General features: G+C 37.4%; 4 protein-coding genes, 1 non-coding gene and 1 pseudogene across 5 annotated transcripts; 2 read left to right on the top strand and 4 right to left on the bottom strand.

The window, feature by feature from the left end:
* Positions 1-659: 659 nt before the first annotated feature.
* LOC104719705 (translation factor GUF1 homolog, mitochondrial) lies at positions 660-3,681 on the top strand. Its single transcript, XM_087468261.1, has 3 exons — positions 660-1,503; positions 1,633-2,365; positions 2,514-3,681. Exons 1-3 carry the CDS (start codon positions 1,183-1,185, stop codon positions 3,449-3,451), a joined length of 1,992 nt encoding a protein of 663 aa, XP_087324387.1. The 5' UTR covers positions 660-1,182; the 3' UTR covers positions 3,452-3,681.
* Positions 3,682-3,765: 84 nt separating this feature from the next.
* Positions 3,766-3,838, bottom strand: TRNAA-AGC (transfer RNA alanine (anticodon AGC)). Its single transcript has one exon. It is a non-coding gene; the product is annotated as a tRNA-Ala (tRNA).
* Positions 3,839-4,072: 234 nt separating this feature from the next.
* LOC104719706 (plant cysteine oxidase 2-like) lies at positions 4,073-5,808 on the bottom strand. The gene is made up of 5 exons (XM_010437670.3): positions 5,253-5,808; positions 5,050-5,168; positions 4,826-4,955; positions 4,526-4,744; positions 4,073-4,339 (listed from the first exon to the last, which is right to left on the bottom strand). The coding sequence occupies exons 1-5, from the start codon at positions 5,494-5,496 to the stop codon at positions 4,215-4,217; spliced, it is 837 nt and encodes a 278-aa protein (XP_010435972.1). The 5' UTR covers positions 5,497-5,808; the 3' UTR covers positions 4,073-4,214.
* Positions 5,809-9,196: 3,388 nt separating this feature from the next.
* On the bottom strand, positions 9,197-9,904 carry LOC147937316 (uncharacterized). The gene has a single exon (XM_087470755.1). It carries the CDS (start codon positions 9,815-9,817, stop codon positions 9,281-9,283), a length of 537 nt encoding a protein of 178 aa, XP_087326881.1. The 5' UTR covers positions 9,818-9,904; the 3' UTR covers positions 9,197-9,280.
* Positions 9,905-10,716: 812 nt separating this feature from the next.
* On the top strand, positions 10,717-16,286 carry LOC147937315 (uncharacterized; annotated as a pseudogene).
* A 3,242-nt stretch (positions 16,287-19,528) lies between these two features.
* On the bottom strand, positions 19,529-24,350 carry LOC147937314 (uncharacterized). Its single transcript, XM_087468741.1, has 2 exons — positions 23,491-24,350; positions 19,529-23,147 (listed from the first exon to the last, which is right to left on the bottom strand). The coding sequence occupies exons 1-2, from the start codon at positions 24,348-24,350 to the stop codon at positions 19,529-19,531; spliced, it is 4,479 nt and encodes a 1,492-aa protein (XP_087324867.1).
* Between the last annotated feature and the right edge of the window lie 3,023 nt (positions 24,351-27,373).

Genomic DNA, 27,373 nt, shown 5'->3' with positions numbered 1-27,373 from the left:
TATTTAAAATCATATCATCAGAAATATAAATAGGTTTACCTTTCTAATAATTTTATAAAGCTCTAATTGTGAAAGAATCGAAGATCATTTGAAACTGGCTCAACATTTATTCTTTTGTAAAAACAATACCTATATTTGCCCAAAAAATGTATTATCACCAATTGAAAATGACATGAATATATATTTAATTTGGATAACTATGTAGTTAAACATTATATATGAATATGCAGTTATATATAGTGTTTTTACAGAAATCTTAAAATTTAGAAAATCCAGTCCAATAAAAATGTTAAAAAGTAATAATATTATATCAATAGCTGAGACACATTTAATTAATTTAGCCATATTTTGATTTATTATTTACAGCTATATGTCATTTTGTTTTTAATAAAAAAAAACAAATGTGTTATTTTTAAAACCTTTATCACATAACTTTATTAATATAAATTAAGTTTAAGCTTTAAATATATTTTATATATTAAAAAATGATTTATTGAAATGCATGTGGGTTACTCTCGCCTATCTCACGAATTCAAGCGGGACAAATGCAAAGACATTTTTGGCTCAAAATATTTAAATCCATTGTGGGATGACTTAGCGGACGTGTTTGGCCAGATTAAAAATTTTATTTAAATAATTTGCTTCATGAAATTTTAGTTCCTTTCGTAGTTTTTATCTGATTTGGTAGTTCAAGATTTTGATAAAAATCTAACCAATCACTAATTTGGTCCATTTTCGACTCAGATCCGCCATCATGTCAATCTAAAATTTATGGTGAAACAATTAATATTTTAAACTTTCATAAACTTGATGAATTCAAACCAATATACGTTTGAATTATAAATGTTATACTAAATAAAGAGATTTACAATTGTAATATCTCAAACAAAAATTTTATCGCGTGGTGGTACGGTGGTGTCTAACATTACCAAAAATTAACCACAGCCAAATCTATAGCCAAACTGAGCAACAACTTAACCATTAAAATTTTGTTTGCCAATGAAGATTATAGATTCAACCAATTGCTTCAATCCTGTTCGGTTAAACCACTAAATAATAACATTGGTTTATTAGAAATCCCTTGATACGATGTCGTATTGCTGAAGAGATGAGTTTCCTCTAAACTTCTTCGTGTTGTTGAGAAAGTCTCCAAACCTCACTCCTTTTCACAAAACCCCTCAAATGGGTTCTATGTACAGAGCGTCTAAAACCCTAAAATCATCGAGACAAGCCTTCTCAATCTTCTTCAGCTCACTCAAATCCAGTCGACGAGATCCTCTATGTATCGGATTGTACCAAGCTTACGGTTTCAGCTCTGATTCTAGACATAACTCGAAAGAACCCACCATTGATTTGACTCAGTTTCCATCCGAAAAGATTCGAAATTTCTCAATCATTGCTCATATTGATCATGGGAAATCTACTTTGGCTGATCGTCTCATGGAACTTACTGGCACAATCAAGAAAGGCCATGGCCAGCCTCAGTATCTCGACAAATTGCAGGTAACTTCTTTCTCAAAGTTTATGTCTTTTTTAGTATTAGATTGACATGAAATGTTCCATATGATTCTAATTTCGACAATGCGAGTATAAAGTTTCGATTTTTGAATCTTATTTTGGGGTTTGTTTTAGGTAGAGAGGGAGAGAGGTATCACTGTGAAAGCTCAGACGGCTACGATGTTTTATCAAAACAAAGTAAAGGATCAAGAAGCAAGTGGGTTTCTTCTGAACTTAATTGATACACCAGGTCATGTTGACTTTAGCTATGAGGTTTCTAGATCTTTATCAGCTTGTCAAGGAGCTCTTTTGGTTGTTGATGCGGCTCAAGGTGTTCAGGCACAGACGGTGGCTAATTTTTACTTAGCTTTTGAATCTAACCTTACCATTGTTCCTGTGATTAACAAGATTGATCAACCAACTGCTGATCCTGAGCGTGTCAAAGCTCAGTTGAAATCCATGTTTGATCTTGATACAGATGATATGCTTCTAGTGTCTGCTAAAACTGGTTTAGGTCTTGAGCATGTTCTTCCTGCGGTTATAGAACGTATACCTCCTCCTCCTGGGATTAGTGATTCGCCTCTACGGATGCTTTTGTTTGATTCCTTTTTTAATGAGTATAAAGGTGTCATTTGCTATGTTTCTGTTGTTGATGGAATGTTGAGTAAAGGGGATAAGGTTTCGTTTGCTGCATCGGGTCAGTCTTATGAAGTTTTAGATGTAGGGATTATGCATCCTGAACTTACTTCTACAGGAATGCTTTTGACTGGACAAGTTGGTTATATAGTTACCGGTATGCGAACTACAAAAGAGGCACGTATTGGAGACACAATCTACAGAACGAAAACTACTGTTGAGCCTCTTCCAGGTAACTTTTCTTTTTGTAGTCTCCTGTGCAGCTCCTAAGATCTTTTGTAATTAAGAATAGATGAGTTTTTGGAAGAGATAACTTCATTTTTTTCGTTTTGAGATTCTTTTTTTGTCGCTGACTGAGGGGTTAATCCTTTGGAATATAGGTTTCAAGCCGGTGAGGCATATGGTGTTCTCAGGCGTGTATCCTGCTGATGGATCTGATTTTGAAGCACTTAGTCATGCCATTGAGAAACTGACATGCAACGATGCAAGTGTATCAGTGGCTAAGGAAACAAGTACAGCTCTTGGAATGGGATTTAGATGTGGTTTCCTCGGTTTGCTTCACATGGATGTATTTCATCAACGACTTGAGCAAGAATATGGTACTCAAGTAATCTCCACAATCCCTACTGTTCCTTACACCTTCGAATACTCAGATGGAACTAAGTTACAAGTGCAGAATCCAGCTGCCTTACCCTCAAACCCTAAATACCGAGTCACAGCTTCTTGGGAGCCAACGGTAATCGCCACAATCATCCTACCAAGTGAGTACGTAGGAGCTGTTATCAACCTCTGCTCTGATCGAAGAGGTCAGCAACTAGAATATACGTTTATAGACGCACAACGGGTTTTCTTGAAGTACCAGTTACCTTTAAGGGAAATTGTTGTGGATTTCTACGATGAATTGAAAAGCATAACGTCAGGTTATGCATCTTTTGACTACGAGGATGCAGAGTACCAGGCATCAGATCTGGTGAAGGTCGATATCTTGTTGAACGGGCAAGCGGTTGATGCGTTAGCCACTATTGTTCACAAGCTGAAAGCATACCGTGTGGGTAAAGAACTGGTTGAGAAGCTTAAGACGTACATCGAGAGGCAGATGTTTGAAGTGATGATACAAGCCGCTATTGGTTCAAAGATCATAGCAAGAGACACGATCTCGGCGATGAGAAAGAACGTGCTTGCAAAATGTTATGGAGGAGACATAACTCGGAAGAAGAAGCTTCTTGAGAAACAGAAAGAAGGGAAGAAACGTATGAAACGAGTTGGTTCTGTTGATATTCCACATGAAGCCTTTCAACAAATACTCAAAGTCTCCTAGAAGTCTTCAAGAGGAGAAGACAAAACAAGTAGTTTATGAAATTAAAGATTATTTTTTGGGAAATTTATAATGTTCTGTTTCTTTGCTGGAAACTACTGTTTGTAAAAATTGTCAAAGCCGCAAGTTTTGAGGTTCTTACGGTTTAAAACGTTGAGAATATTTTTTTCAGTTTCTCATAATAAAGACATAACCCAAGAATTGCTGAATAAATGTAAAAAGAAACAAAAAAATGGTAGGGGTAGTGAGATCTTTTTGTGAAGCGACCAAAACCTAGTGGTCTTTTTGAAATATTTAAAGTAGAAAAACGAAAAGAGTGGAGATGCGGGGTATCGATCCCCGTACCTCTCGCATGCTAAGCGAGCGCTCTACCATCTGAGCTACATCCCCTTTATGAATAATAAAATGACTTATTTAGTTTTTAACTAAGATCTACTAAATTCGTCGAGTTGTTCCAAAGGATCAAAACGGCGTCTTTTATGTAATCATCTGAGACGCGACATTAGACGACAGCAATTTCTAAGGATCGTTATCTTTGACCAAAAACAGAGACTACAACATTCCGACAAAAGTGTGTGTACTTGTTCTTCTCCGTTACCTAGATACTAGATTTGTCCTTGTGTGTACTTTAAAAGACCTCTTTTTTTTATGCACAACCAAAAATCCAACAGAAGAAATCAAGAAAACACAAAAAGGGAAAAAGAAAAGCATTTTTTTTTTTGTTTTGCTTTGCTTCCATTCTATTTTTTTTTTTGTTTTTTCACATTCACTCTTTGATGGTTGGTCCACTATACATCATCGCTGTAACCGTCAAATCCTCTGGCTCTTCTTCCCTCTCCTTCAACCACTCATAACCTTCTTTCTCCTCTTCCGCAACGGCGACTCCATCAACTGAACATTCCAAAAAAAAAACATACAAAAATCTCAAACTACTAAATAGGCAGCCAATGTATATTTTCTATATCTAAGTTTTGTTACTTGATTGGTCTAGTTCATTATTATCAAACTTTCTTGCCTATTCGGGCTAGGTTAAGAATCTAACACAAAGCTTTATAAAAAAGGTTTCTAAAACGGTACCTGAGAAACTGGAGAAAGGAAGATCGAAATAGTAAGTACAATGACGTCCTGCGGGATCAGAGTAAGGAGGACCAAGAACATCAAGAACCGCGCAAGCTGTTTTCGCGGTGAAGCAATGCATATTACCTCCATCCGCTGGATAGAGTATCGAAGTGTCACAAGGTGCAGTAAAATCCAAATCAACTTTCACTTTCGCCAAACGAGTATCCAAACTCGGCTCTACATTGATCCAAAACAACAATAATCAATACACCAATCCTATAACAGACACAAATTCTGGATGATGGTAATATAACTTACGGGGAGAATCAGCAACCCAATCATAGGATTTGATGTGCATTGTACCAAACAAGAGCTTACTAAAAACAGTCATCTCCGGGTGATTGTGAAGAGGGATTACACCAGATGATGGTAAACAGAAAATGCCAATCTTGTAAGACACACAAAGCAAAACAAATACGCAAAATAAGAAATTTGAGAAACAAAAAGACTGATTCAAGGTTTCTTTAGGCTATTATATGTACCGAGAAACTATGAGATGCATAGATGTGAAGATACGTCACTAACGGAGATCGACCAGTCACTTTAGATCGAAAATACGGCATCTTAGGACTGACACCAACATCCTCAGGCTTGATTTCATCTGATCAAGTCGCAAAATCATCAGTCAAGTTTCAAACCTTTATAAACTCAAAAACAAAAAAAAAAAGGATCATTGGAATATTACCCAAAACGGCTCGAAGCATCTGAATGTTATCTTGAGAAGGGACGGTTCCAGATTTGGCATTAGCGAAAACTTTCTTACAAGTATCGACAAGTTTCTGAACCGGAGAGATTAGGGTTCTCTTGCTCCGTCGTTGGATCTTCTTCTTACGTGAATTAGAACGACTCTCAGGAGGAATATTCCCATTTGGATTCGTTCTTGAGAGATCTTTCCTTACTCGTCCAGACACAACTGTACCAGTTCCCATTATTAAAAAAAATAAACCCCTATTTTTCTTTACTTCTCTGCCCCGACCAAATCAAAAACAGAACCTTAAGCCAATCTGGAGTTATCGAATACTGTTCGATTTGGGTGTATAGATAAGAGTTTAACAAAATAAAAAAAAGGTAATAAGAGAGGAAAAGAACAGTTTTGGGGAAAAACGAGGAGAAGGTGAGAAATGGATAAAAGAGGATTATTTTGAGGAAGAAGATAGATAGATTCCAAAGAGAAGAAGAGAAACCAGGGGCCATGCTTTTTTTCTGTCTCTCAGTCAGTCAAGAGATCTTTTTTTTTCTATGGGCGGGTTTGTTTCCAACGGCGGGTTTTGTGTTTTGTGTGTTTTTTTTCTTCTTTTAATAATACAATCCCTCTTATTTTAAATTCATCTTTTTAGGAATATTTTGAGTTACAATGAATGGGTCAAATGGGTGTAAAATAGTAAAGTTAGCATGATAAATGTAAGGATAATATAAGGAAACTGGCAAATTATTGAGAGAAATTAAGAAATTAGAAAAATTGGATAATTAATGCTTCTTAAAGATGAAATTTTTAAAAAATGTTTTGAAACAAAAAAAAAAAAAAAATGCAGAAACATACTATGATTTTGGAAAACATACGTAAAATAAATAATAATAACGAGAAATATGATAAACAAAACAACTAAAACAGGAATCTCTCCAATCGTCATGTGGTAGTTTCTCGTTATAAGGTTTTGACACGAAAGAGTAACATATGACACAAGAATGATAAAAATCAATATTATTTTTATACTGAAAGAAAAATTATATTATTTATTAAAAAAATTGTTTTTGGAATTAAAATCATGGTTTTGAAAAAAATAGCATGTGATCGTAACTGAGTCATTTTAGGGCAAAAAAATTGTTTTTGGAATTAAAATCATGGTTTTGTTACTGTTTCTAACTTAGTAGCAAAAGACTAATTACTATAATATCATTCAGTTACGGTCGACTTATGACAGATTTTCAATTGAATTATGACATTAAGCGGCTGAATCTGGCAGTTATTTTTTTTTCTGTTTTTCAATTATTATAATAGTATTCATGTTGCGACTGAGTTATAATTTTGTTTGATAGCTGATTTAATTAGGCTGATTTACATGTTTCTTTGGTGGCTGACTTGCCACTTCGAACACATCATTCCATGTCATTATCTTCTAAGGAAAAACGAAACGTTTTTTTTTACTCTTTTTCTTCACCTGGTTCAAAAGTGAAGGATTTACATGTTCTTTACCTTTTTCTTCACTTCCAGTAATTAGGTAAAGAAATACAAATATATATAACACCGACGATAGAGGGTGTAGAGTTGTGTAGAAAGATGCGGAAATAACGCACGACAAGCTTGTGAAGTAGGTTCTCGATGACTACGGATTGAACGCATTGAGCCATCAGATAAAGCTGAGCTACATGTTCTCGAGCAAGGTTTGTGTTGGCTGAGTTATTTATGTACAGCCGAGTAGCAATATAAATCAGCTGTCATGTGAATCTACGAGACTTTTCGTTTTCCTTAAGTATTATAACTCAACCGTCAAGTAATAATATTCAGCCGCTTACTTCTAGTTTATTTCTTGTTAAGTCAGCCACGAAGTATCATAACTTAGTCGTCATATGAATCTACGAGACCTTTCGTTTTCTCTTAAGTATTATAACTCAGCCGTGAAGTTATATAAATCAGTCGTGTACTTTTAGTTTATTTCTTGTTACGAGATCTTTCGTTTTCCCTTGACTATTATAACTCAGTCGTCAAGTACTAAAATTCAGTTGTTTACTTTCAGTTTATTTCTTGTTATAAATCAGTCACAAAACATTATAACTCAGTTGTCATTTGAAACTACGAGATATTTCATTTCCCTTGAGAATTATAACTGAGTCATCAAGTAATAAAATATAGCTGTTTACTTTCAGTTTATTTTTTGTTATAAGTCAGCCACAAAACATTATAACTTAGTTGTCGTATGACGTGGAATAGTTTGCTGAGGTGTATTTTTTTTTCGAAATTAAAAATGAAAATTTAACTCAAGGTAATAATTGTAATTACATAGAGCACTAAATATATGAGTAATTTTCAGAAAATGTATAATATACCATTAATATTCCTACTTTTCTATAACATCTGAGTAAAAGACCATATTAAAATGTTGACGAGCATTTATATATCTTGTGATTTGTACCTAACATTTACTACTGATCTCTTTGTAGCATATAACTCATTCCCTAGCTATAAGTAGATTTTGAGATGAGGTAAAATGTATGTTCTATTGCAAAGGTACGTTTGTCTTGAGCTTATAATATTTTGGAACCCCCGAGTTTAGTCTAGTTGGTCTTGTAAATGGAGGATTTGTATTGTTGCATATAAAGATATATCGCAAAACAACTTCGTGGAGTTTCACTGACGGACTTTGGTTGTCGCTTATTCAAGTCATGATAAAACTATTCTGCTTCATGAGGCATATTGAGAATTCATAATGGCTGAGACTAATGCCCAAACATATACAAGAAGCAAGCAAAATAGTAACCATAGCCAGCAACATTGTTTGAAGACATCATTGCATATGTCGCCTAATTCAAAGGAAGCTACACCAAGGGCGACAAGACATAATATGTTCCTCCAAGATTCTTCTCCTACATTCAAGAATTTGAGAAGAACAAGAAAGTTGATAGCCAATATTTGAGAAGAATAAGGAAGTTATAGCCATTACTTCGGCTCAAGTAACAATGAAACAAATTTCCTTTCAAAGGTGCTTCCTATTACATCATTCAGAATGCATTTTCAGAAATCAAAATACATATTTTCAAGATGATATTTTCCAGGTGGAGGAATATGATAATTGACGTGGCTGCACTCTTTTTCCCTTCTTATGGATTTTATCTCACTATGGTTTTTCATGACAAGGTTTTTAATAAAGTAGTAAATAACACACAAAAGATAGCCATCAAAGGAGAATGTTAATAATGGAGGTCTAGCTCTTTTCCAAAATTTGTCATATATCGACAAGTTCAAGAAAAACAAAAAGAATGATCATAATCCATCATTTATGAGACCTATGAAAAAGGAAATATATATTTTCTAGGTGAAGCATTACTACACTTTTTTTCTCTTAACATGGTTTTTATCCCAAATGAGTTTTTTCATAATAAGGTTTAATGAGGCATTAACGAGGCAGTGCACTACACAAATATAGTAATGATTATTCAAGGAGGAGTGTTATAAAACATGTGATTAATCCATTACTTCCTCATTGAAGATACATTCCCCTTTGATATACATCCCATTTGACAACCTTATTTATTGAATACTTAGCCTCTAAGTAGCTTAGCCTCCAAGTAGCCCAATCTCCAAATTTATGTAAACTTGCTCCCTAAGCTATTGTAACACTATATATAGGTGACTTTAGTTATTCTTTGTTTGTAAGCGTGATGGCTAGATAATAAGAATTGTCCATTCTCCATTCTGTTTAATTCTCATTCCCTCTTTCTTTTTCCTCTTGGTAGGATCTTCTTTAGCTATACATAGATATAGTTTACAACAGTCTTGACATTTATTAAGATTAATTAATTTATATTTAAGACACCTTTTATGGGTGACCAATTAATGATGCTCCTGAACGTTATTTATTAAAAATGTTGCAACTTTTATATGGTTACATATTAGATAAATATCGCAAGGCATTTCCCTTTCTTTGTATTGTTATAAAAAAACACATAATTTTAGTAAAGATGAACTCATGACTTCCTTCTTCTGTTGTGAAAAAATTATGCCTCCGTCGAAGTAACATGTTTATTACGTGGCCGTTTCGGTGGCCTGAATGCGCCTCTCCGGCCGACTCTCACAACCCCGGCGGCATCGTATTGATCGTTACCTCCAAGTCCTAAGTTAAGAAAATCATCAAGTGACCCTCTTATGACTTTACCACTGGCCGAAGCTGTGCTGTATAGTTCTCTTCTGTGAGCTTTATAATTGTTACCTTTTTCTCTAGCAATTATATGGGAAAGTCCAATAATATCGACATGGGAATCAATAAGTTTTACTCGATGAGTAGGATCTGCGGCATTGACTCCAGCAGGAGCTTCCACGGCCGGACCTACGGTAATGAGCTCTCTTCTGTGAGTTTGATCTCCGAGATAACCACCGAAGAAGTGAGACATTTTTTGGTAAATAGATTCAAATCCTTGGACGTCAGCACCAGAAAATGAATTGGCGTTGTATTCAGCGTGACCGGAAACGCAAAGGAACAACGAGATGAGGGCTAGAAAAGAGGCTAAAAAGAACAACAAAGAGATCCTTGCCATGGTTGTATTGCTTATGGTATGGGAAGGATAATGTTAGAAAACAAACCCTAAAAAGAGAATACGAAGGAAATGCGTTTTGATTTGAGATCTAGGAATGGTACTTTGTTTATTCTTTTTACTGTTTATATAAGCTAATTTATAGGACAGCGAGATATTCATGGAACTCTGTAACTTTTTTCCCTTTTTAAGTGTTTTTCAGTTTCAAACAAAATGCTTCGTTGGTTAACGATAATAATCGTTACATACGTTCCCAACTTAATGGGTCGAGGACACCGAGATTAACCGGAATCTTCTTCCGGTTTTTTATTTATTTTTTTTTTTTTTTTTTGGTTTTTCTTATGTGACCGATCATTCTTATTCCGCAAATTTTATTTCTATTGATTAAATTGTTTTAAGCAGATAATAAATAATATTTTGATTTATTAAAAGAATAATAATAATTTCCTATTTTATGTACAACATCAACTTTTAACGTCAACTAAAATGAAAGCTTAGGAGATATACTTCCTCCGTTTTTTAATTACTGTCGTTTTAAAGATTAGTTTTACAAGCTATATAATTTTTGAATTATATATGTTGGCAATATATATATATATATATAGTTTATTTGATCCCCATTGAATTTTGTATACACATTACAGAATTGTAACAACAATACAGGTTGTGGGATTTAGTGCATGTGCATCTAATCCAAAAGAATTTAAAAGAGGAGAGAACCAGTAGATTCTTTACTAATATTTTTCACCTCCAATCCACCCCTCTAGTTCTCTATGATTCTAAAGAACCATTAGATCCCTTATTTCCATGATTCTAAAGATAGAGTCTTTCATATTTCTATATATGAGACTTTAGAGTCTGCAAAACGTAAAAGAAAATTGTCAATTTACGTTTCTCATACAATGCCAAGATTTCAACTTCTGTTTTTTTTCACCATCCTTGCTGCAACCATAACCTTCTTCAATGTAGCTTCAGCTCACGTGAAAATTAAACCTGTTTTACCGCAGATTCAAGATCCAACGACTGTGAAAGATGTCGAGTCTTATACCATTAAAGTTGTGACAAATTTCCTGGCAGACCTCGAGAAGGAATGTCCTAAAACAGAGAAGTTTAAGGCCTTCTTCGAAAAACTCAAGGCTTATTCCAAATATGTGTGCCCGGTCTCTTGTTATAACGGATGTGAGCGAGATAAAAGAGAAGTAAAGATCAAGACACAGATTTAACGTGGTTCACCAACACTTTCTGCTGGCTACATCCACGGACAAAAAGACAAATTTTATTACTGGAGAAAGTACAGAGATTTCAGAATACATGGAGGCTAGGTTAACAAGAGTATATATATGAAGATAAACCCTAGTTAACCCTAAACTGATTTGGGCCTAAATTCATGGGCCCGATCCAATTCAAGTCATATCCAACAAATCTCCACCTTGACTTGAATCCTCCAAAACAGACAGATGTACCATATGCACTGATCACAGTGCCATATGTACCAGATTTCTCCACTAGACAGACACACATACCAGAGTTCTCCTTTGCTTCATCAGATGTCTGATGCTTCGTCAAGCCAGAATGCTATATCAGATGTCAGATGCTTCGCCGAGCCAGATTGCCCCACTGGGACTAGACGCTCCATCAGGAGCTTGATGCCTCTTTAGAGGCCTGATGTCCCTTCAGAGACCTGATGCCTTATCAGAGGCCTGATGTCCCTACAGGGACCTGATGCTCCATCAGGGGCCTGATGCCTCATCAGAGGCCTGATCGCCCACCTGGGCGATTAACAGCTTGAGATATTCAACAAGTCTAAAAAATGTTTAAACTTGCTCTGAGGAACCGGTTTAGTGAACATATCAGCAGGATTGTCAGATGTCCCTATTTTCTTCACTTGAATCCGCTTTCATTTCTCAGGAAATGATATCTCACATCAATATGCTTGGTCCTTTCATAGTGGACCTGATCCTTAGCTAAACAGATCACACTCAAACTGTCACAGTATACTGTAGCATGATCATGATGCAAACTCAGATCGCTGATCAATCCTTTTTGGCCATATACCTTCCTTAGCAGCTTATGTCAAGGCCATGTACTCTGCCTCAGTAATTGATAACGTCACAGTTGGCTGCAGAGTTGCTTTCCAGCTGATCACAAAATTACCAAAGGTAAACACATAACCAGTCATCGATCTTCTGCTATCAACATCTCCTGCATAATCAGAATCAGAATAGCCTGCAACCAGGCTCGGAGCCTCACTTCCATATATGAGGCAAACATCAGATGTACCCTTCAAGTACCTGAAAATCATCTTCACAGCTAGCCAATGCTCTTTTCCTGGTTGTCCCATGAACCTGCTCACAACATTGACTGCATGTGCCTGATCTGGCCTTGTACAGACAATTGCATACATCAAACCTCCCACAGCACTAGCATAAGGAACCCGAGACATATACTCCTTTTCCTCTTCAGACTGATGAGCAAACATGATAAAATGAAGATTAACAGCACTCGGAGTGTGAACAGATTTTGATGATGACATATCAAACCTGTTCAACACTTTCTAAATGTAGCATTTCTGTTATAAGAAAAACTTCTTCTGATTTATGTCTCTAAGGATTTCCATTCCTAGAATTTTCTTTGATGCGCCTAGATCCTTCATCTCAAACTCAACACTTAGCAGATCTTTCAATTTCTGTATATCACTCATCTGTTTGGCAGCTATCAGCATGTCGTCTACATAAAGTACCAGATAAATATAAGATTCTTCTCCCACCTTGTTGATGTAGACACAACCGTCATATACCTTCAACAGAGAAATGGCTGTTGTTTCAGAAAACCAGATGCTCCTACTAGAGCCAGATGTTCCTTTAACAAAGAACATGCTGCTGTTTCAGAATTTAGATGCTCCTACTAGAGCCAAATGTTCCTTCAACAAAGAACATACTGCTGTTTCGGAAGCCAAATACTCAGACGAGCAAAACACTCAAACGAGTCAAAAGCTTAAACGGGCCAGAAGTTCCAGCGAGCCAGATGCTCAAACGATTCAGATGCTCAAAAGAGCCAGAAGATCCAACGAGAAGCTAGAATTCCTCGTTGAAGTCAAATACTTCTTCAGAATCCAGAATACCTCACTTAGGCTAAATTCTTCTTCAGAAAACAGAATGCCTTACATAGGCCAACTAATCCACCATGAGCCAGATGCCTTTAGTCTCTACAAAAGCCTAGTAAAAGCCTTGTACACCTTACACATTCTTCTACACCTTTGTAGAGGTCTTCAGAGATTTCAAGTCACACAAGACGAACATATTCCACCTTGACGACGAAATCTCATTGACTTCAACTTCAACTCCTTGTTGGCTTTTGGGGGGAACCTTTTGTCTTCATCTAGAAATGAAAGACCTGGAGCAGATCCAAGTGACTGGCTTGGTCACCATATCAGCTGCATTCTCAGACGCGTGCACCTTCTGTAGTAAAATCACACCAGAAACTGATAACTCTTTGATCTTGTGATATCTTACTTACTTGTGCTTCTTCCTACCATGATACACTTGATTCTTAGCCAGACATAAAGCACTCTAGCTATCACAGTGTAGCTGAGCTCCACCTTGCTCAACACCCTAGGAGACTGCTCTTTAGCTTCCGATGTCGTCTCATTCGAGACCGTCTGCCCCACCAAGGGCGTGTCTGATGCCTTTTCAAAGAACATGGCCGTACATCCCTTCATGGACTGTCTTCCCTATAAAGGGCATGTTGCCTCTTCAGAGGACTTTGTCCCTTAAAGGGACCGTATGCCCACCAGGGGCTTGCTACCTCTTTAGAGGCTTGATGCTTCATTAAGAGCCTGACGCCCCTTCAGAAGCTTGACGCTTACAATATCCTTAAAACCAAAACTCTGAGTTGGTTCAACTCCAAATCTTCTTATTTGGTGTAAAACAATACTGTAACGTTTACTCTCAGATGGTGTATTTCCTGTTTGGATAGGTTCTGCTGCACCAAAGTCTGTATGTAGCTCTTTGCTCTGTTCGTGTTGCTGTAAATCTCCTTTCAGCTCCACCTTTTTACCAAAGCTACCATTCGAGAGCATACACCCCGCTCTCTCTAACAATGTCTGATTCATCTGTTCAGCTACACCCTTCTGCAGTAGTGCACTCCTGACTGTGTGATGTCGAGCAGCCTCTTCATCCTCACACACCTGATTGAACTTTGATGAACACAATTTAAGACCATTTTCTTTCCGCATCCTCTTGATCTTCTCACAACACAGAAATTCTTCCACCAGCAAAATTTGCATCCCTCTTTCACTCATATAACCAAGCTTCATATGCCACAACTTAGTCATATCTTCCCTGTGAACCTCTACAGATGCAACATTCGCATAACATGTAACTGTGAATCCTTGTAGGATATACAAGGTACCACATATGACACCCTTCAGAACCACATCAGAACCTTGAACGACTTTCAGACTTCTGTTTGCACTTGAAAGTTTGAGATCTCTACTATAGAGCAAACTCAAAAACATCAAATTCTTCTCCACCGACGGAACATATCTCACGTCGTTCAGTATGCTGAATCTACCATCATGTATCCTGCTGAGAACCATTTTATCCTTGAACACATATGATAGATGTGTGTTTCCATCAACAGCCAGAGCAAAACTCTGTTCAAACATGGTGTCATCTTCTGTTACAGCTACAAACTCAGATTGTTTTCTCCTATGACAATCTGACTTCCTGTATTCTTTCTCCGTGTAGTAATTACATAATTCATCTAACTTAGGACCCTTAGAAAACAGATTACACATTCTGTTCTTTTTTCCATTCCCCAGTATTACTGCCTCTAGGTAAAAACTTAGAGGCTTGATTCTCTGTAACTGTATCAACCGCCTGATACTTACTCAACTAGATGCCTACCACGGACCAGATGTCCAACAAGAACCAACTGTTCAACACAGACCATATGCTCAGTATTGATATGTCTGTCAAAGCCTTGATGACCCACCAGACTAAATCACCCATAGAGCAAAACATCCATTGAAACAGATACCCTACCTTGGACCTGAAACTGAAATCGTTTCTCCCAGAATTTTTGTCGATCTTCATGTTCTTCACACACATCTCCTCACCAGATTATAGTTGCGGAAATTCTCAGAACCTACTTCTGCACGGATCTTGCACGAACCTGATTTTGCACAGACTTGCACAAACCTACTTCTGCACCGATCTGCACAAAGTTAATTCAGCCCGAAAACTGTACGGATCGGTTTCAGCCGTAAAATCAGACAATACTGATTCAGCCCGAAAACCGTACGAACGCAGAAATATAACTTTTGTGCCCTAACACGAATTTTGTACGAAACTGAAACTGCACCAAATATGCACGGATCTGAAACTGCCTGAAATTCGCACAAAAACACAGAACAAAGAACCTTGTGCTCTGATATCAGTTTGTTATAATGGATGTGAGCGAGATAAAAGAAAAGTAAAGATCAAGACACAGATTTAACGTGGTTCACCAACATTTTATGTTGGCTATATCCTCGGACAAAGAGACAAATTTTATTACTGAAGAAAGTACAGAGATTTCAAAATACATGGAGGCTAGGTTAACAAGAGTATATATGAAAATAAACCCTAGTTAATCCTAAACTGATTTGGGCCTAAATTCATGGACCCAATCTAATTCAAGTCATATCCAACATCTTTAAAGCGAGAGGCTACGAATCTGACATGAAGGCCAAGCCAAAGCTGGTAACATTTTTGAGGCAATCTCAGCTCTCAGTAGTTCTGTTGAAAACAGATCTAGAGGAGGTCAGATAAGTGAACAATATGAATTAACTAAAGTTCATTTAAAATTCAATATTGGTGATTGAAGTATATACTAAACATACTTTATATAGTAGGCTAGCTACTTTATATATTAACGCGAAAAGGATTTTAAAAATAAATGATTCTAGTTATTGGTTAAGTTTTCTTAACACCGAGTTTTTTTTTTGAAAAAAAAAGTCTAATTTGGTTCTAACTTCTAAGTTGATGTATCTTATAAAATGTAGAAAATTTGGAAAAGCAATAAAAAAAAATGGAACAAAAAAACCAAGTCTCAACGTACAAGACGGAAGCCATGAACAGCGTTAAATTACTGCAGTCCATTGGTGAGAAGATTTCAAGTGGGCGGAATAACAAACCAGAGAAACTAACTGTCAAACAACAGAAAGAAATCAAAGATGGGATCTTAAAATGGATTCAAGTAATTACTCGAATCGCAAAGACAGGCGAAGAAATCAACTCTAAAGCTTCATCAAAATCTCAAACGAGGCAAGATAGCAAAGGAGAGGAGGAATCTACAACACAAACACAAACACATACCAAAAGAAGAAGTCAGAGAGAAAAGGCTCAAATCACAGCGTTACCGAGAGGTAGTCGCGTGACTAAGTAGGGCGTAACAATGATATCTCAAAAAGAAGAAAACCAAAGAGGAATACAAACATCAGAGAACAACAACAATAATACCTAATCGGTTAGAGAAGTGGAGGCTAACTATAAATTATTAGGAGTTTTTACGATACAATTTTGATAGGAATGGTGTAAATGAGAACGCCAAGTCTCTTTTTTCATTTACTGCACGTATATAAGTTAAATCAATTATTTTCTTACCATGCAAATTTTGAATATCTTTGTTTTTTTTTAATGAACAATAGAAACTTTACCTGTTCAATATAGTTGAAGTAAATGTGATATTTTTTGAAGAAATTTAACAACAAGTGTTTGATGAGTAAAAAAAATAATCATATTTAAAAAATTAATAATTTTATAATTTCTTAATTACATTTTGACAGTACTAATAATTAGTTATATAATCTCCTTAATTATAAAAGTATATTTTTAAGAATGTCATTTTTTTCTTTTAGAATATAGTAAGATATTGTATACTTTCTCTATAGTAATGATACTGTATATATAATTTCCTTTCAATAATCTTTAACATTTTTGAATTTTTTGTTTGTTTTATATGTATTTTTATTTTATTATTGGCTACGTGTCAAAAACTCTAATCGATAAACATGATATATCACAATCATATAAGTTACCAACGTTATAAACCAAACTTTATCTGTGATAAGTTTACCGATACAGTATTTGGAAATTTATGTCGGTCCCATGACTCCCACCACAATGGGACATTTCAATTATTTTAGACTCCACAGAGGAAAAATTGAAAATGAAACCTTTATCTCTATTTATCATTTTTCTGGTCATCGTTTTGACAACAAGCTACGTTCATGCCTTTACCAGAAACAATTTTCCAGAGGATTTCCTCTTTGGAGCCGCCACTTCTGCTTATTAGGTTTCGTGCCTCTCTGCATCAGCCTCTGTTCTTTAAAATTTTCTCCTTTATTGTTTTGTCTATATCATAGAGTTTGTCTAGATTTAGAGCTATTTTAGATTTTATAGTTAATCTCTATATATCTATCTATATATATAGTATAGATATAGTGAAAAAAACTAAATAAATCAAAAGTGTATTACACTGGTAAGACTTTCGAATTCATTAAATGCTTGATTATTTAGGTAAGATATTAATTGTTTTAGTAACTAAATTCTTAAAATTAGAGATGAACTTTAGAATTTTATTCTATAGGGGAGTGAAGCCTAAATTTTACATTACAAAACAAGATAACAAATTATTTGGGTAAAATGGGTCTTCTAGAAGACCCATTGGTGGTGCTGTTATTGCAGCGCCGACATTGTTTTGTATAAATGTAAAACCTAATTGACATTTACTGTTTGTTAACTTACATTTCGTTTGTTGGAGCGTTGAACATTTGATTTCGATTCGCCGGGATGATGATGTTCTTTAAAGTAAAGTAAACTAAAATGAAGTAAATAATATTATCACAAACATATTGGCTTCCATAACTATAAAAGTCTTAACATGACACATATGTTTTGCAAAATCCTTTACAAAGAGATAGCTAGGGAGATTAAGCCGGAGATGAACCACAAGACTAATTATTCCTACTACTATATCCTAGAAAAGACAAGAAATAGAGTTCACTAGAAAAAGCCACCATAATGATTATACTTTTTATTTAAGGAAATCTAGATTTAGAGCTATTTTAGATTTTATAGTTAATCTCTATATATCTATATATATATTAATAAATCTAAATCAATCAAAAATGTATTACCAAACTGGTAAGATTTTAAAATTCATTAAATGTTTAATTATTTAGGTAAGATATTAATTATTTTAGTAACTAAATCCTTAAATGTAGAGATGAGCTTAAGAACCTTTAAATATTCTACACGGAAGTGAAATCTAACTTTCACTTTACTAAACAAGATAACAAATTATTTGGGTAAAATGGGCATTCTAGAAGGCCCATTGTTGGTGATGTCACTGCGTCGCCCGCATCGTTTATTATAAATATAAACCCTAATTGACATTTTATTGTTTGTTAACTTACATTTCGTTTGTTGGAACATTGAACATTCGATTTTGATTCGCCGGAATGATGATGTTGTTTAAAATAAAGTAAATTTCTATGAAGTAAATAACATTATCACAAACATATTGGCTTCCATAACTATGAAAGTCTTAACATGACACGTATGTTTTGCAAAATCCTTTACAAAGAGATAGCTAGGGAAATTAAGCTGGAGATGAAGCACCAGACTGATTATTCATAGTACTATATCCTAGAAAAGACAAGAAATAGAGTTCACTAGAAAAAGCCACCATAATGATATACTTTTTTTTCAACCAATTATATACTTTTTGTTTAAGGAAATCTAGATTTAGAGCTATTTTAGATTTTATAGTTAATCTCTATGATAATGAATGGCGACATGCAAGTGCAGTTTTCAAGTTTTTTTTTGAAATCCGCATTTGTTACCAATCATGAAATACTTTGTAATTTTCGTTTTTTTAAAAAAAAAAAACTGTTGCGTTTTCCAAATCAACCTGTTAATCAATGGACCGCATATCATTTAACCAACCACCAATTATCCAGCGGATCAATGAATTCCGCAATGGATAAAGCAAGAAAATGATTTTTTAATTTATTTAATACCATATGACTAATAATACAAGTTTAACACCAGCACATATTTCACAAATAACTCTAGATGTTTTTCCTATTAGAAAAAACTTTATATGTCCTTTCACTACAAGAAAACAAGTTTTTTGCGGGTCATTTGCTACGATGACGAGGACCCTTGCAAATTTGCGAGGGAATTGTCCCTCGAACATCCTTCGCAAATTTGCGAGGGATGTGCGATTCATTTGCGAGGAAATAGCTGTCCCTCGCAAATCTATCGCAGACTTGCGACTAATTAGCGAGTAATATAATCCGTAGCAAATTTGCGAGGAAGAAGCGAGGGATTTGTGAGGTCTTTATGGGTTTAGGGTTTAGGGTTTAGGGTTTGAGTTTAGGTTTAATTCTGAAGTGAAGTTCCCAGTAAAAACATCAAGAGACAAAAAAATATTTGAGATGAATCAACATGTATAAAGAAAACACATATATAAGATATATATATATATATATATGTGTGTGTGTAAATCAAGATGTGGTTTACTTTTTTTTTTTTTTTTGATAGAATGTGAATTATATTACCGAATGGAACGATGTTTAGTACAAGACTTTAAGGGTAAAAAATATAGAAGCTATGACAAAAAAAAAATTAAAAAGCCATAGGAACTTAAAATAGTTAACTGCCGTTAGAAACCATTGGCGAACCATTGAGATAGAAGTCTCCTGCAACCTTTGCGATATGAACGGGCGAGAAGGGTGTCCCTAACACTGCGATCAATTTGGGAGCAAACCGCAGAGGAACTAGAGATGATGCCGTCGTGAAGCCTGCAATTTCTTTCCTTCCACAACATGTATATAGTGGCCTGAACTGCTATACCTTTTAAAGTGGTGGAGAGATTTGGTGATTTGGACAGTAACCAGGTGATCAGGGTGGACCAGTTGACGAAGATACAAGGGTGCTGGTTGAGCCTAGGCATGATCTTGTGCCAAACCTCTTCAGAGAACGGGCAGTGTAACAGGAGGTGATCTCGGGTTTCTGGCTGAGAATTACAGAGGAGGCACTGGGAAGGGATATTCATTCCCCAAGATAAAAGCCTTGCTCTGACCGGAAGGCGGTCCAGATTAGCAATCCAAAAATTAAAAGCATGCTTGGGAACTGAGTGTTTGAACCAAACTGCTTTGGTCCAGAATTTCGTATCTTCAGTAGGTCTGAGGTGATTCCAAGTTTTCTTAGTTGAAAAGAAAGAGGATGATTCATTACCGGCCACCCAGTGGTAAGTATCTTTGCCTCGAGTGATGGTTGGAGGAGGTATGCTAAGTAGTGCATTACGGAGAGTTATCACCAAGGGGTTCTTGGACCTACTCGAGGGTAACCTCCAGCCTTGGCTCGAACAGGCCTCTGCAACCACCGCGTCAAATGGGATACCTAGTTGGATAGGACCAGTGTTGCCTAGATATTCACTGAGAATTCCTAGAGGAGACCAGGCATCAAACCAGAAGCTGGCTGTGCGACCATCACCTATCTCGCACCGGAGTAGGGAACTGATCAGGGGTTTCAGTTTAAGTAGAGAACACCAAACCCAACTTGAATTGCTGCGCACTGTCGCATTCCAGTAGTTTCCTCTTTTAAGATGATGCTCCTTCATCCAAGCAACCCACAAAGAACCACTGTTTGTGAATAGGGACCAGATAAGTTTCAGATTAAGGACTTTGTTCCACATAAGCAGGTTCCTTAACCCGAGACCACCTTCTGATTTTGGGAAGCAGATCTTGTCCCACGAGACCTTGGCATGAGTACGCTTAGTGATATCCCCAGACCAAAGAAAACTATTACAGAGCTTCTCAATTGCTTTGATACATCCTTTAGGCAATGCAAATGCTGTCATCCAGAAATTAACTAACCCGTCGATCACAGAGGAAATAAGTTGTAGTCTTCCTGAGAATGATAAGGTTTTAACAGCCCAATTGTTAAACCTAGTCGCAATCTTATCAGTGAGGGGTGAGTAATCAGATTTCTTGAGTTTTCTGGGAAGTAGAGGAAGCCCAGGATATCTGATAGGATACTCACCAGCCTTGAAGCCCAGACCAGATATAGAATCGGATATGTTCTGACAGAGGCCAGCATGGAATAACTCGGTTTTGTCTTTGTTCATAGCCAGTCCTGAGAGTCGATGGAAGGAATCCAAAACCTCTGTAATTGCTTGGAAGGATGATTTTTTTCCATCGAAAAATAGCATAATGTCATCAGCAAAAGCAAGGTGGGTGATGTGAGGATTCCTGCCAAGAGGGTGATACCCAATACAACCTTGTTCAAATTTGGCGATTAGGAGATTGGAAAATACTTCCATAGCCATTACAAACAGCGGAGGCGATAGTGGGTCTCCTTCCCTTAAGCCACGTTTACCCTGAAAGTAGCCACATAAATCACCATTTACCTTTATAGAGAAAGAGGTTGTTGTCAGGTAGTTTTTAATCCAAGTGATGAAGATTGGTGGAAAGTCAGCAGCCTCTAACAGAATCCGGATGAAGTCCCAGTTTACAGTATCGAATGATTTCCTCAAGTCGACCTTTAGCATTCCTCTAGGGGAAACCAATGAACTGTTTGATCCTTGGACCAGTTCTGTTGCCAGAAGGACATTCTCAACTAGTAAGCGACCTTTGATAAATGCTGATTGAGAGTTGTTGATCATATCAGGTAATAAGGTCTGGAGACGACGGGCCAAAATCTTGGAAGTGATTTTGTAGACCGTGTTACAGCAGGATATTGGTCTGAAATCACCAATCTTGTCAGCTCCTAACCTTTTTGGGATGAGAGTAATGGAGGTGGCATTCCATTGTTTCAAAATTTGACCTGAGGAGAAGAATTCCTTGACTGCTGACGTGAGATCCCCTCCAATTATGTCCCAAGTAGCTCGAAAAAATTCCCCAGTAAAGCCGTCTGGGCCAGGAGATTTACTTCTAGGTAGAGCGAAAGCTTCTCTCTTGATGTCCGCATCTGAAATGTGAGCTTGCAGGAGATCTTTTGTTTGTTGGTCACATTTGTATCTCGAGAGAGATCTAATCAACTCTTTATCCTCCTCCGAGATAGAGTTAGAGGAAGTACCCAGCATTTTGGTGAAAAAATTAACACAGTGGTTCTGGATCTCTGGAATCTCTTCGAGTCTTTGGCCTGAGTCATCTACAAGATAGTGAATTTGATTCATGCCCATCCTGCTGTTTATCATCCTGTGGAAGTATGCAGAGTTGCAGTCACCACTTTCAACCCACTTTATGCGAGATCTTTGCATAAGGAACTTCTCTTCAGCCAAAGCCAACTCGAACCATTTCTGTTGAGCTTGCCTCTCTAGCATTGCCAACTGAGGGGAAGGATTTGCAAGGAATCTCGCCTGATGAAATGCTAGATCTGCTTGAGCTTCCTTATCCCGGTTCTCAAGGTCAGAATAGAACTGTTTGTTGAGGTCCTTGATGACTCTTTTTAAAAGCTTGAGCTTTTTGGAAAATCGGAACATTGTTGTTCCCTCAATTGTAGTGCTGTTCCAGAACTCAGATACTCGAGGGATGAAGTCTTTATGCTGGAAGAGGAAATGAGAGACCATAAAGGGCTTTTTAGATCTATGAGGGACTCCTAACTTTAGGCAGCTAGGACAGTGGTCAGACATTTCAGGCTCCCCAAAATAAGCGTAAGAAAGAGGGAATTCCAACTGCCAATTATCAATTACCAAGATACGGTCCAATTTCTTCAATATAGGATTGGCCTCACGCTTATTCCACCAAGTTAAAGAATTTCCTCTAGTAGTCAAGTCAAAGAGCCCTGCATTTAGTAAGCAACTCCTGAATTCCAGCATTCCTTTTGTAACCTTTGTGCTGCCAATAAAACTCTCACTAGGGTTCAAGGTTTGATTGAAGTCGCCCATTGCAACCCACGGCTTCAGACTGATGATAGGATCCTTTGCTAGCTGCTCGATCTCATCCCATAGTTGTTGCCTCCCATATTTGCAGTTGACAGCATAAATGAATGAGTATACTACCTCTTTAGGGGAGTTAGGCATATGCACAATACAAGTAATCATCTGGCCTGACTTGGAGTGAATATGCAGCCTAACTCTCTTGTCCCACACGACCCAAATCCTTCCCAGTTCCTCAAATTCGTAGTTCCCTTCAAAATTCCAGTCCGGAAAGACTGAATGAAAATATTTCTGAGACTTTCGAAACTTTACTCGAGTCTCTATTATACTACCAAAAACAGGCTTATTAAGCCGGAGCCACTTCCTTAGGCTTCTTCGCTTTACAGAATGATTTAAACACCTAACGTTCCAACAAAAGCTGTCAATCATAATTAATGTGACTTAGTTTTGGAACTCCTCCCCGTGGAGTTTCTAATATTCCGCCTTTCTTTTTTAGAGAGCACCAGAGAGTAAGGTGTTTCGTCCTCTTCACTTCTCTCGGCCTCGCTAGCTGAGCTCATTATTGAGGATGAATCTGATGAGGAATCCTGTTCTGATGAGGAGTTCTTCTCCTGAATTTTCTTATTTGGTTTTTGTTTCTTCTTGGAGCTTGAGGGGCCTGTTGTTGCTGCTCTAGAGGGCGAGTCTAATTCGACCTGGACCAATGTGTGTGGGGGGGGGGGGTCGGTTTCTTTTTCTTGAGCCTTTTAGCTTTGCTTAGATCTTCAGAAGAGTCGGACTCCGGTAGTGACTGCTTTGCCACCCATTTTGTCTTGAGTTTGTCTCTCTTATCCTTCTTAGAGACTGAAGGCTCCATCTCTTTAGTATCCGAGGTTTTACCCTTCCTCAACTTTGGACAAGTCTCGAGAGTATGTCCAGAAGAATTACAGGATGAGCAAGTAATGGGAGCAGTTGGGCATCGTCTAATACTGTGTCCCATTTCCTGACAGTGTTTGCAAATTGGCGGAAGCCAAGGCCAAGAAACTGTAACCCTATGGATTTGACCAAATGAGAATTGGACGTTTACAGCTTCTGGTAGAGGAGAGGATGGGTTGATGACCGTAAGGACCTTCCCTACCTCAAGATTTGTCATATCAATTGTTGCTTGATGACAGCGGATTGGTTGTCCCAACATACCTGCGATGTGCTCGAATCCTTCTTCGGAGAAAAAGTGAGGAGGAACTCCCCTGAATTCGAGCCACACTGGAACCTCGGTAAGCTCCGGTAGTTCTGGGTTCAAACCTGGTTCCCAAGGAGCAACAAACATTGCTTGACCCTCAATTAGCCACATACCTTGAGTTATGATTCTCTGCCGAGTGGAAGAATTGGGAATACGGATAAGCACTGTTCGAGGCCCCAATCTTGAAATTGTGATGTCGCGGTGACGATTACTCCAGATGCCATTGAAAATGGCGTGAAGCACACCCCTTATGGGAAGGTTTCCATGGAATTGACCAATAATGAAAGGCTCCCATCTCTTGTTGTTTCTGATGATAACTTCATTAGGGATTTTGACGCACATTTCTCCAGATTCGAGGATGAATGTCTCTCCTTTCTTGGACATAGATCCCGCAGGATCCTTGAGCAGATCAACTCAAAGGGGTTTAGGCTTTGACTGAACTTGGTCCTCCTGGGTAGGAGTAGCCAAGTCGAGAGATTGGGTTTTGGATACAGAATCCAAAGGAGGCAGATCTGAGTGTGGATGCTCAGTAACCGGAATGGCACTTGTCGGTGCAGAGCTAGCTTTAGATCCTGAAAGCATCGGAGGAGGTAAAGCAGTGGTCGGCGGTTTAAGATTAAGGGGCTCAGAGACACTAGCACAAGAAACAGGGGATTGAAGAGAAGTCTTCGTCGCATGAGGGTGCGAAGAGCTTGGGGGAAGAGATGAGGTTTTGGGCGGGGGCTTACCGGGAGAGCGTCTCTTCTTAGGCATTGATAGGGTTGCCGCCGCCGAGAACGGCAACGGCGGTCACGGGTAAGGGAACAAACACTCTCTCTCTTACTTTCTCTCTCTTACTCTCTCTCTTACTCTCTCTCTTACTCTCTCTTGATGTGGTTTACTTTCATTATGAACATATGACCAAGTGTTAAAATGTTTTGATCAACATTTGCAATGTAGAGTCCATAGTCCAGTAATCACCAAATATATGAACAATGAAATTTCCAAAACATTTCCAAAACATGAAATTAATAGAGATTGTAACATTAAGAAAATAAAGTTGATGCAAAAAAATATATACACTTGCGAGGGATGTTCGGTGGATCTGTGAGGATTCCCCTAGCTAATCCCTCGCAAATTGCAAGGGATTTGCGATAAACTCTAGCTAATCCCTCGCTAAATCCTCACGGTTCCCTCACAATTTGATCTTTTATATGCAAATTTAAGAAGAGCATTACTAACCAACATTGCATCAAGAGACAAGAAACTTTGGAGATTAATTTCCAAAGCATATGAAAATATGAACCTAGCAAACTAAAAACATGAACTTAGCATATATACTAATAATATGAACCTACTTTAATTTCATCTACACATAGCAAACTATTTGTATATACATCTAATAGTTTCCATTATACAATATCTACACATATAAAGAAAATTTAAATTTCAAATATAGTGTAAATGGACCATTTTTATTTCTTTAGCTTTTGATTGTCTAACATTTTAATGAGGATAATGTTGGTATATAAAATGTATTTGATTATAAGGGTGCGAGGGATTTCCGACGGATTTCTTATTGGGCCTTGCAGATCCATCGCAAATTTATTGGTCTTGCAGATCCGTTGCAAATTGCGAGGGATGTGCGATTACTTCACGCTAATCTCTCGCAAATTGGTGAATTTTAATTGGTCAGTTTGTCGGTTGTTGCGACTAGTTTGCGAGGTTTCGTAGTTAATCCCTCGCAATATCTGTGAGGGATTTAAGAGGCTACAAATATTTATATATACAAACGAGCAGGTTTGAGCAAAGCTCAAACTCATTCTCAAAAACCCTAGCCGCTCTTCTTCATTCTCTCAAACTCTCTCTTCTTCATCGTCTTCTCCGGCAAATCCTAACCCTAGTCTCCTTTGTCTTCTCTGTCTTCTCCGGCAAACCCTAAGCTTCTCCGTCAAATCCCTAATCGGCTCTTCTTCCTCTTCTCCAACAACTAATCGGATCCGTCAAACCCTAATCGGATCCGTCAAACCCTAAACCGCTTTGTCTTCTCCGTCTTCGCCGCTCTTCTCCGTCAAGGTATTAGCCCTAATCTATCTTTGTTTTTCTATTGCAGATGTTTCTATTTCAATTGTTTATAATCTCTCTTAGATCTGATTTATTTTGATTTTGATTTTCTTATAGATGTTCAATGGCAACGATTACACAAGGTTCCTGTCTGATTAAGGTGTACCCGCTCCCACAGGTTCTAACCATACACGGACTCCCGCCGGTTCTAATACTCGCCGTTCAAACTCGCAACCACTACCTTAGACGCCGTCTTATCATACTCCTTCTCCTTCACCCTCTAATGGGAATCTTGGATCTGGGGAGCATCAAGAGGTGTATCCACCTGCTCGTTCGTCTTCTACAGGAGCTTCTACACGTCTCAAAAATCCTGGGCGTGGAAGATTTACTCGATAGTCCTGGGCGTGGAGGTTTACCGAAGCTAGACCCGCGTCGACCTCCAGGAACTCTCTGGTAAGAAAGTTTCATGAACCTTTTGTAATCCTTGGATAGGAATCATAGTTGCATGTTGAATAGGAATCATAGTTGTAATTGAATCCAAATCATAGTTGTAATTGTTGCATGAATCCGAATCCGAATAGTAACAGTTGTAATTGTTTAATCTGAATCATAGTTGCCTGAACCTTGTGTAATCCGAATCATACATGTATCATTTAAGCTTATCTTCATAGTTGCATCTTGAATCGGAATCATTCAAGTATCATTCACTCCTTTCATGTTGTAATTTGTTTGAAGGTTTGACCAAGATCCCTCTATTGCTTCTACTGTACGAAGCATCTTTGTTAGAGATTTCAAAGAGCCTCATGCCAATTGGACACAAACGCCGACTAAAGTGGTAGACCGTTGGTATGAATCTTTTGCGGTAAGTCTAATCTGTCTTGCAATCACACAATATGTTTTGTTTGTCATTTTTAAACATATACTAATTTACTATTTTTTTTTTGAAGCAACTATACAATTGGGACCGGTCCATCAATGATTGAGTTAGGAAGGAGTTTGAAGACAAGCTTAAGGATAGGATGTGTGATCAAGTGTCTAGGTAGAAGTTAAAGTGGAAACTCAAAGGTGATGAGGCAAAGCCACAGTGGATTGATCCTCAGGTATGGAGTGGTCTTGTTAAATATTGGCTTGATCCCAAATCAGAAGTCAAGAGTACCAACAGCCGGAATGCTCGATATCATGATCCTGATGGCACAGACATATATAAGCACCGATCAGGCCAAACCTCTTTTAAAGCCCGTGCTCAAAAACATGTAAGTGTTTAATCATCTCTCTTTTTCTCCTTTTCATCTCTCTTTTTCTCCTTTTCATCTCACTTTTTCATATTGACTAATCATCTCTATGTTTCTCTTTTTCAGTCTGAG

This window comes from Camelina sativa, chromosome 10, assembly GCF_030686135.1.
Source record: "Camelina sativa cultivar CO46 ecotype springtype chromosome 10, ASM3068613v1".
Taxonomy (NCBI): domain Eukaryota; kingdom Viridiplantae; phylum Streptophyta; class Magnoliopsida; order Brassicales; family Brassicaceae; genus Camelina; species Camelina sativa.
This window is presented reverse-complemented; position numbering and strand designations above follow the sequence as displayed.

Bases quoted from the DNA above. Each gene is read 5' to 3' on its own strand.
- LOC147937316 (XM_087470755.1), bottom strand. From the start codon at position 9,817: ATGGCAAGGATCTCTTTGTTGTTCTTTTTAGCCTCTTTTCTAGCCCTC.
- LOC104719706 (XM_010437670.3), bottom strand. From the start codon at position 5,496: ATGGGAACTGGTACAGTTGTGTCTGGACGAGTAAGGAAAGATCTCTCA. The intron at 4,745-4,825 runs GTAAGTTATATT...GGATCAATGTAG, and splicing joins TTGGGTTGCTGATTCTCCCC to AGCCGAGTTTGGATACTCGT. The intron at 4,340-4,525 runs GTACCGTTTTAG...TGGAATGTTCAG, and splicing joins TCCTTTCTCCAGTTTCTCAG to TTGATGGAGTCGCCGTTGCG.
- LOC147937314 (XM_087468741.1), bottom strand. From the start codon at position 24,350: ATGTCCAAGAAAGGAGAGACATTCATCCTCGAATCTGGAGAAATGTGC. The intron at 23,148-23,490 runs GCTCAAGAAAAA...TTGGAACGTTAG, and splicing joins GATCTAAGCAAAGCTAAAAG to GTGTTTAAATCATTCTGTAA.
- LOC104719705 (XM_087468261.1), top strand. From the start codon at position 1,183: ATGGGTTCTATGTACAGAGCGTCTAAAACCCTAAAATCATCGAGACAA. The intron at 1,504-1,632 runs GTAACTTCTTTC...GGTTTGTTTTAG, and splicing joins AGTATCTCGACAAATTGCAG to GTAGAGAGGGAGAGAGGTAT. The intron at 2,366-2,513 runs GTAACTTTTCTT...TTTGGAATATAG, and splicing joins TACTGTTGAGCCTCTTCCAG to GTTTCAAGCCGGTGAGGCAT.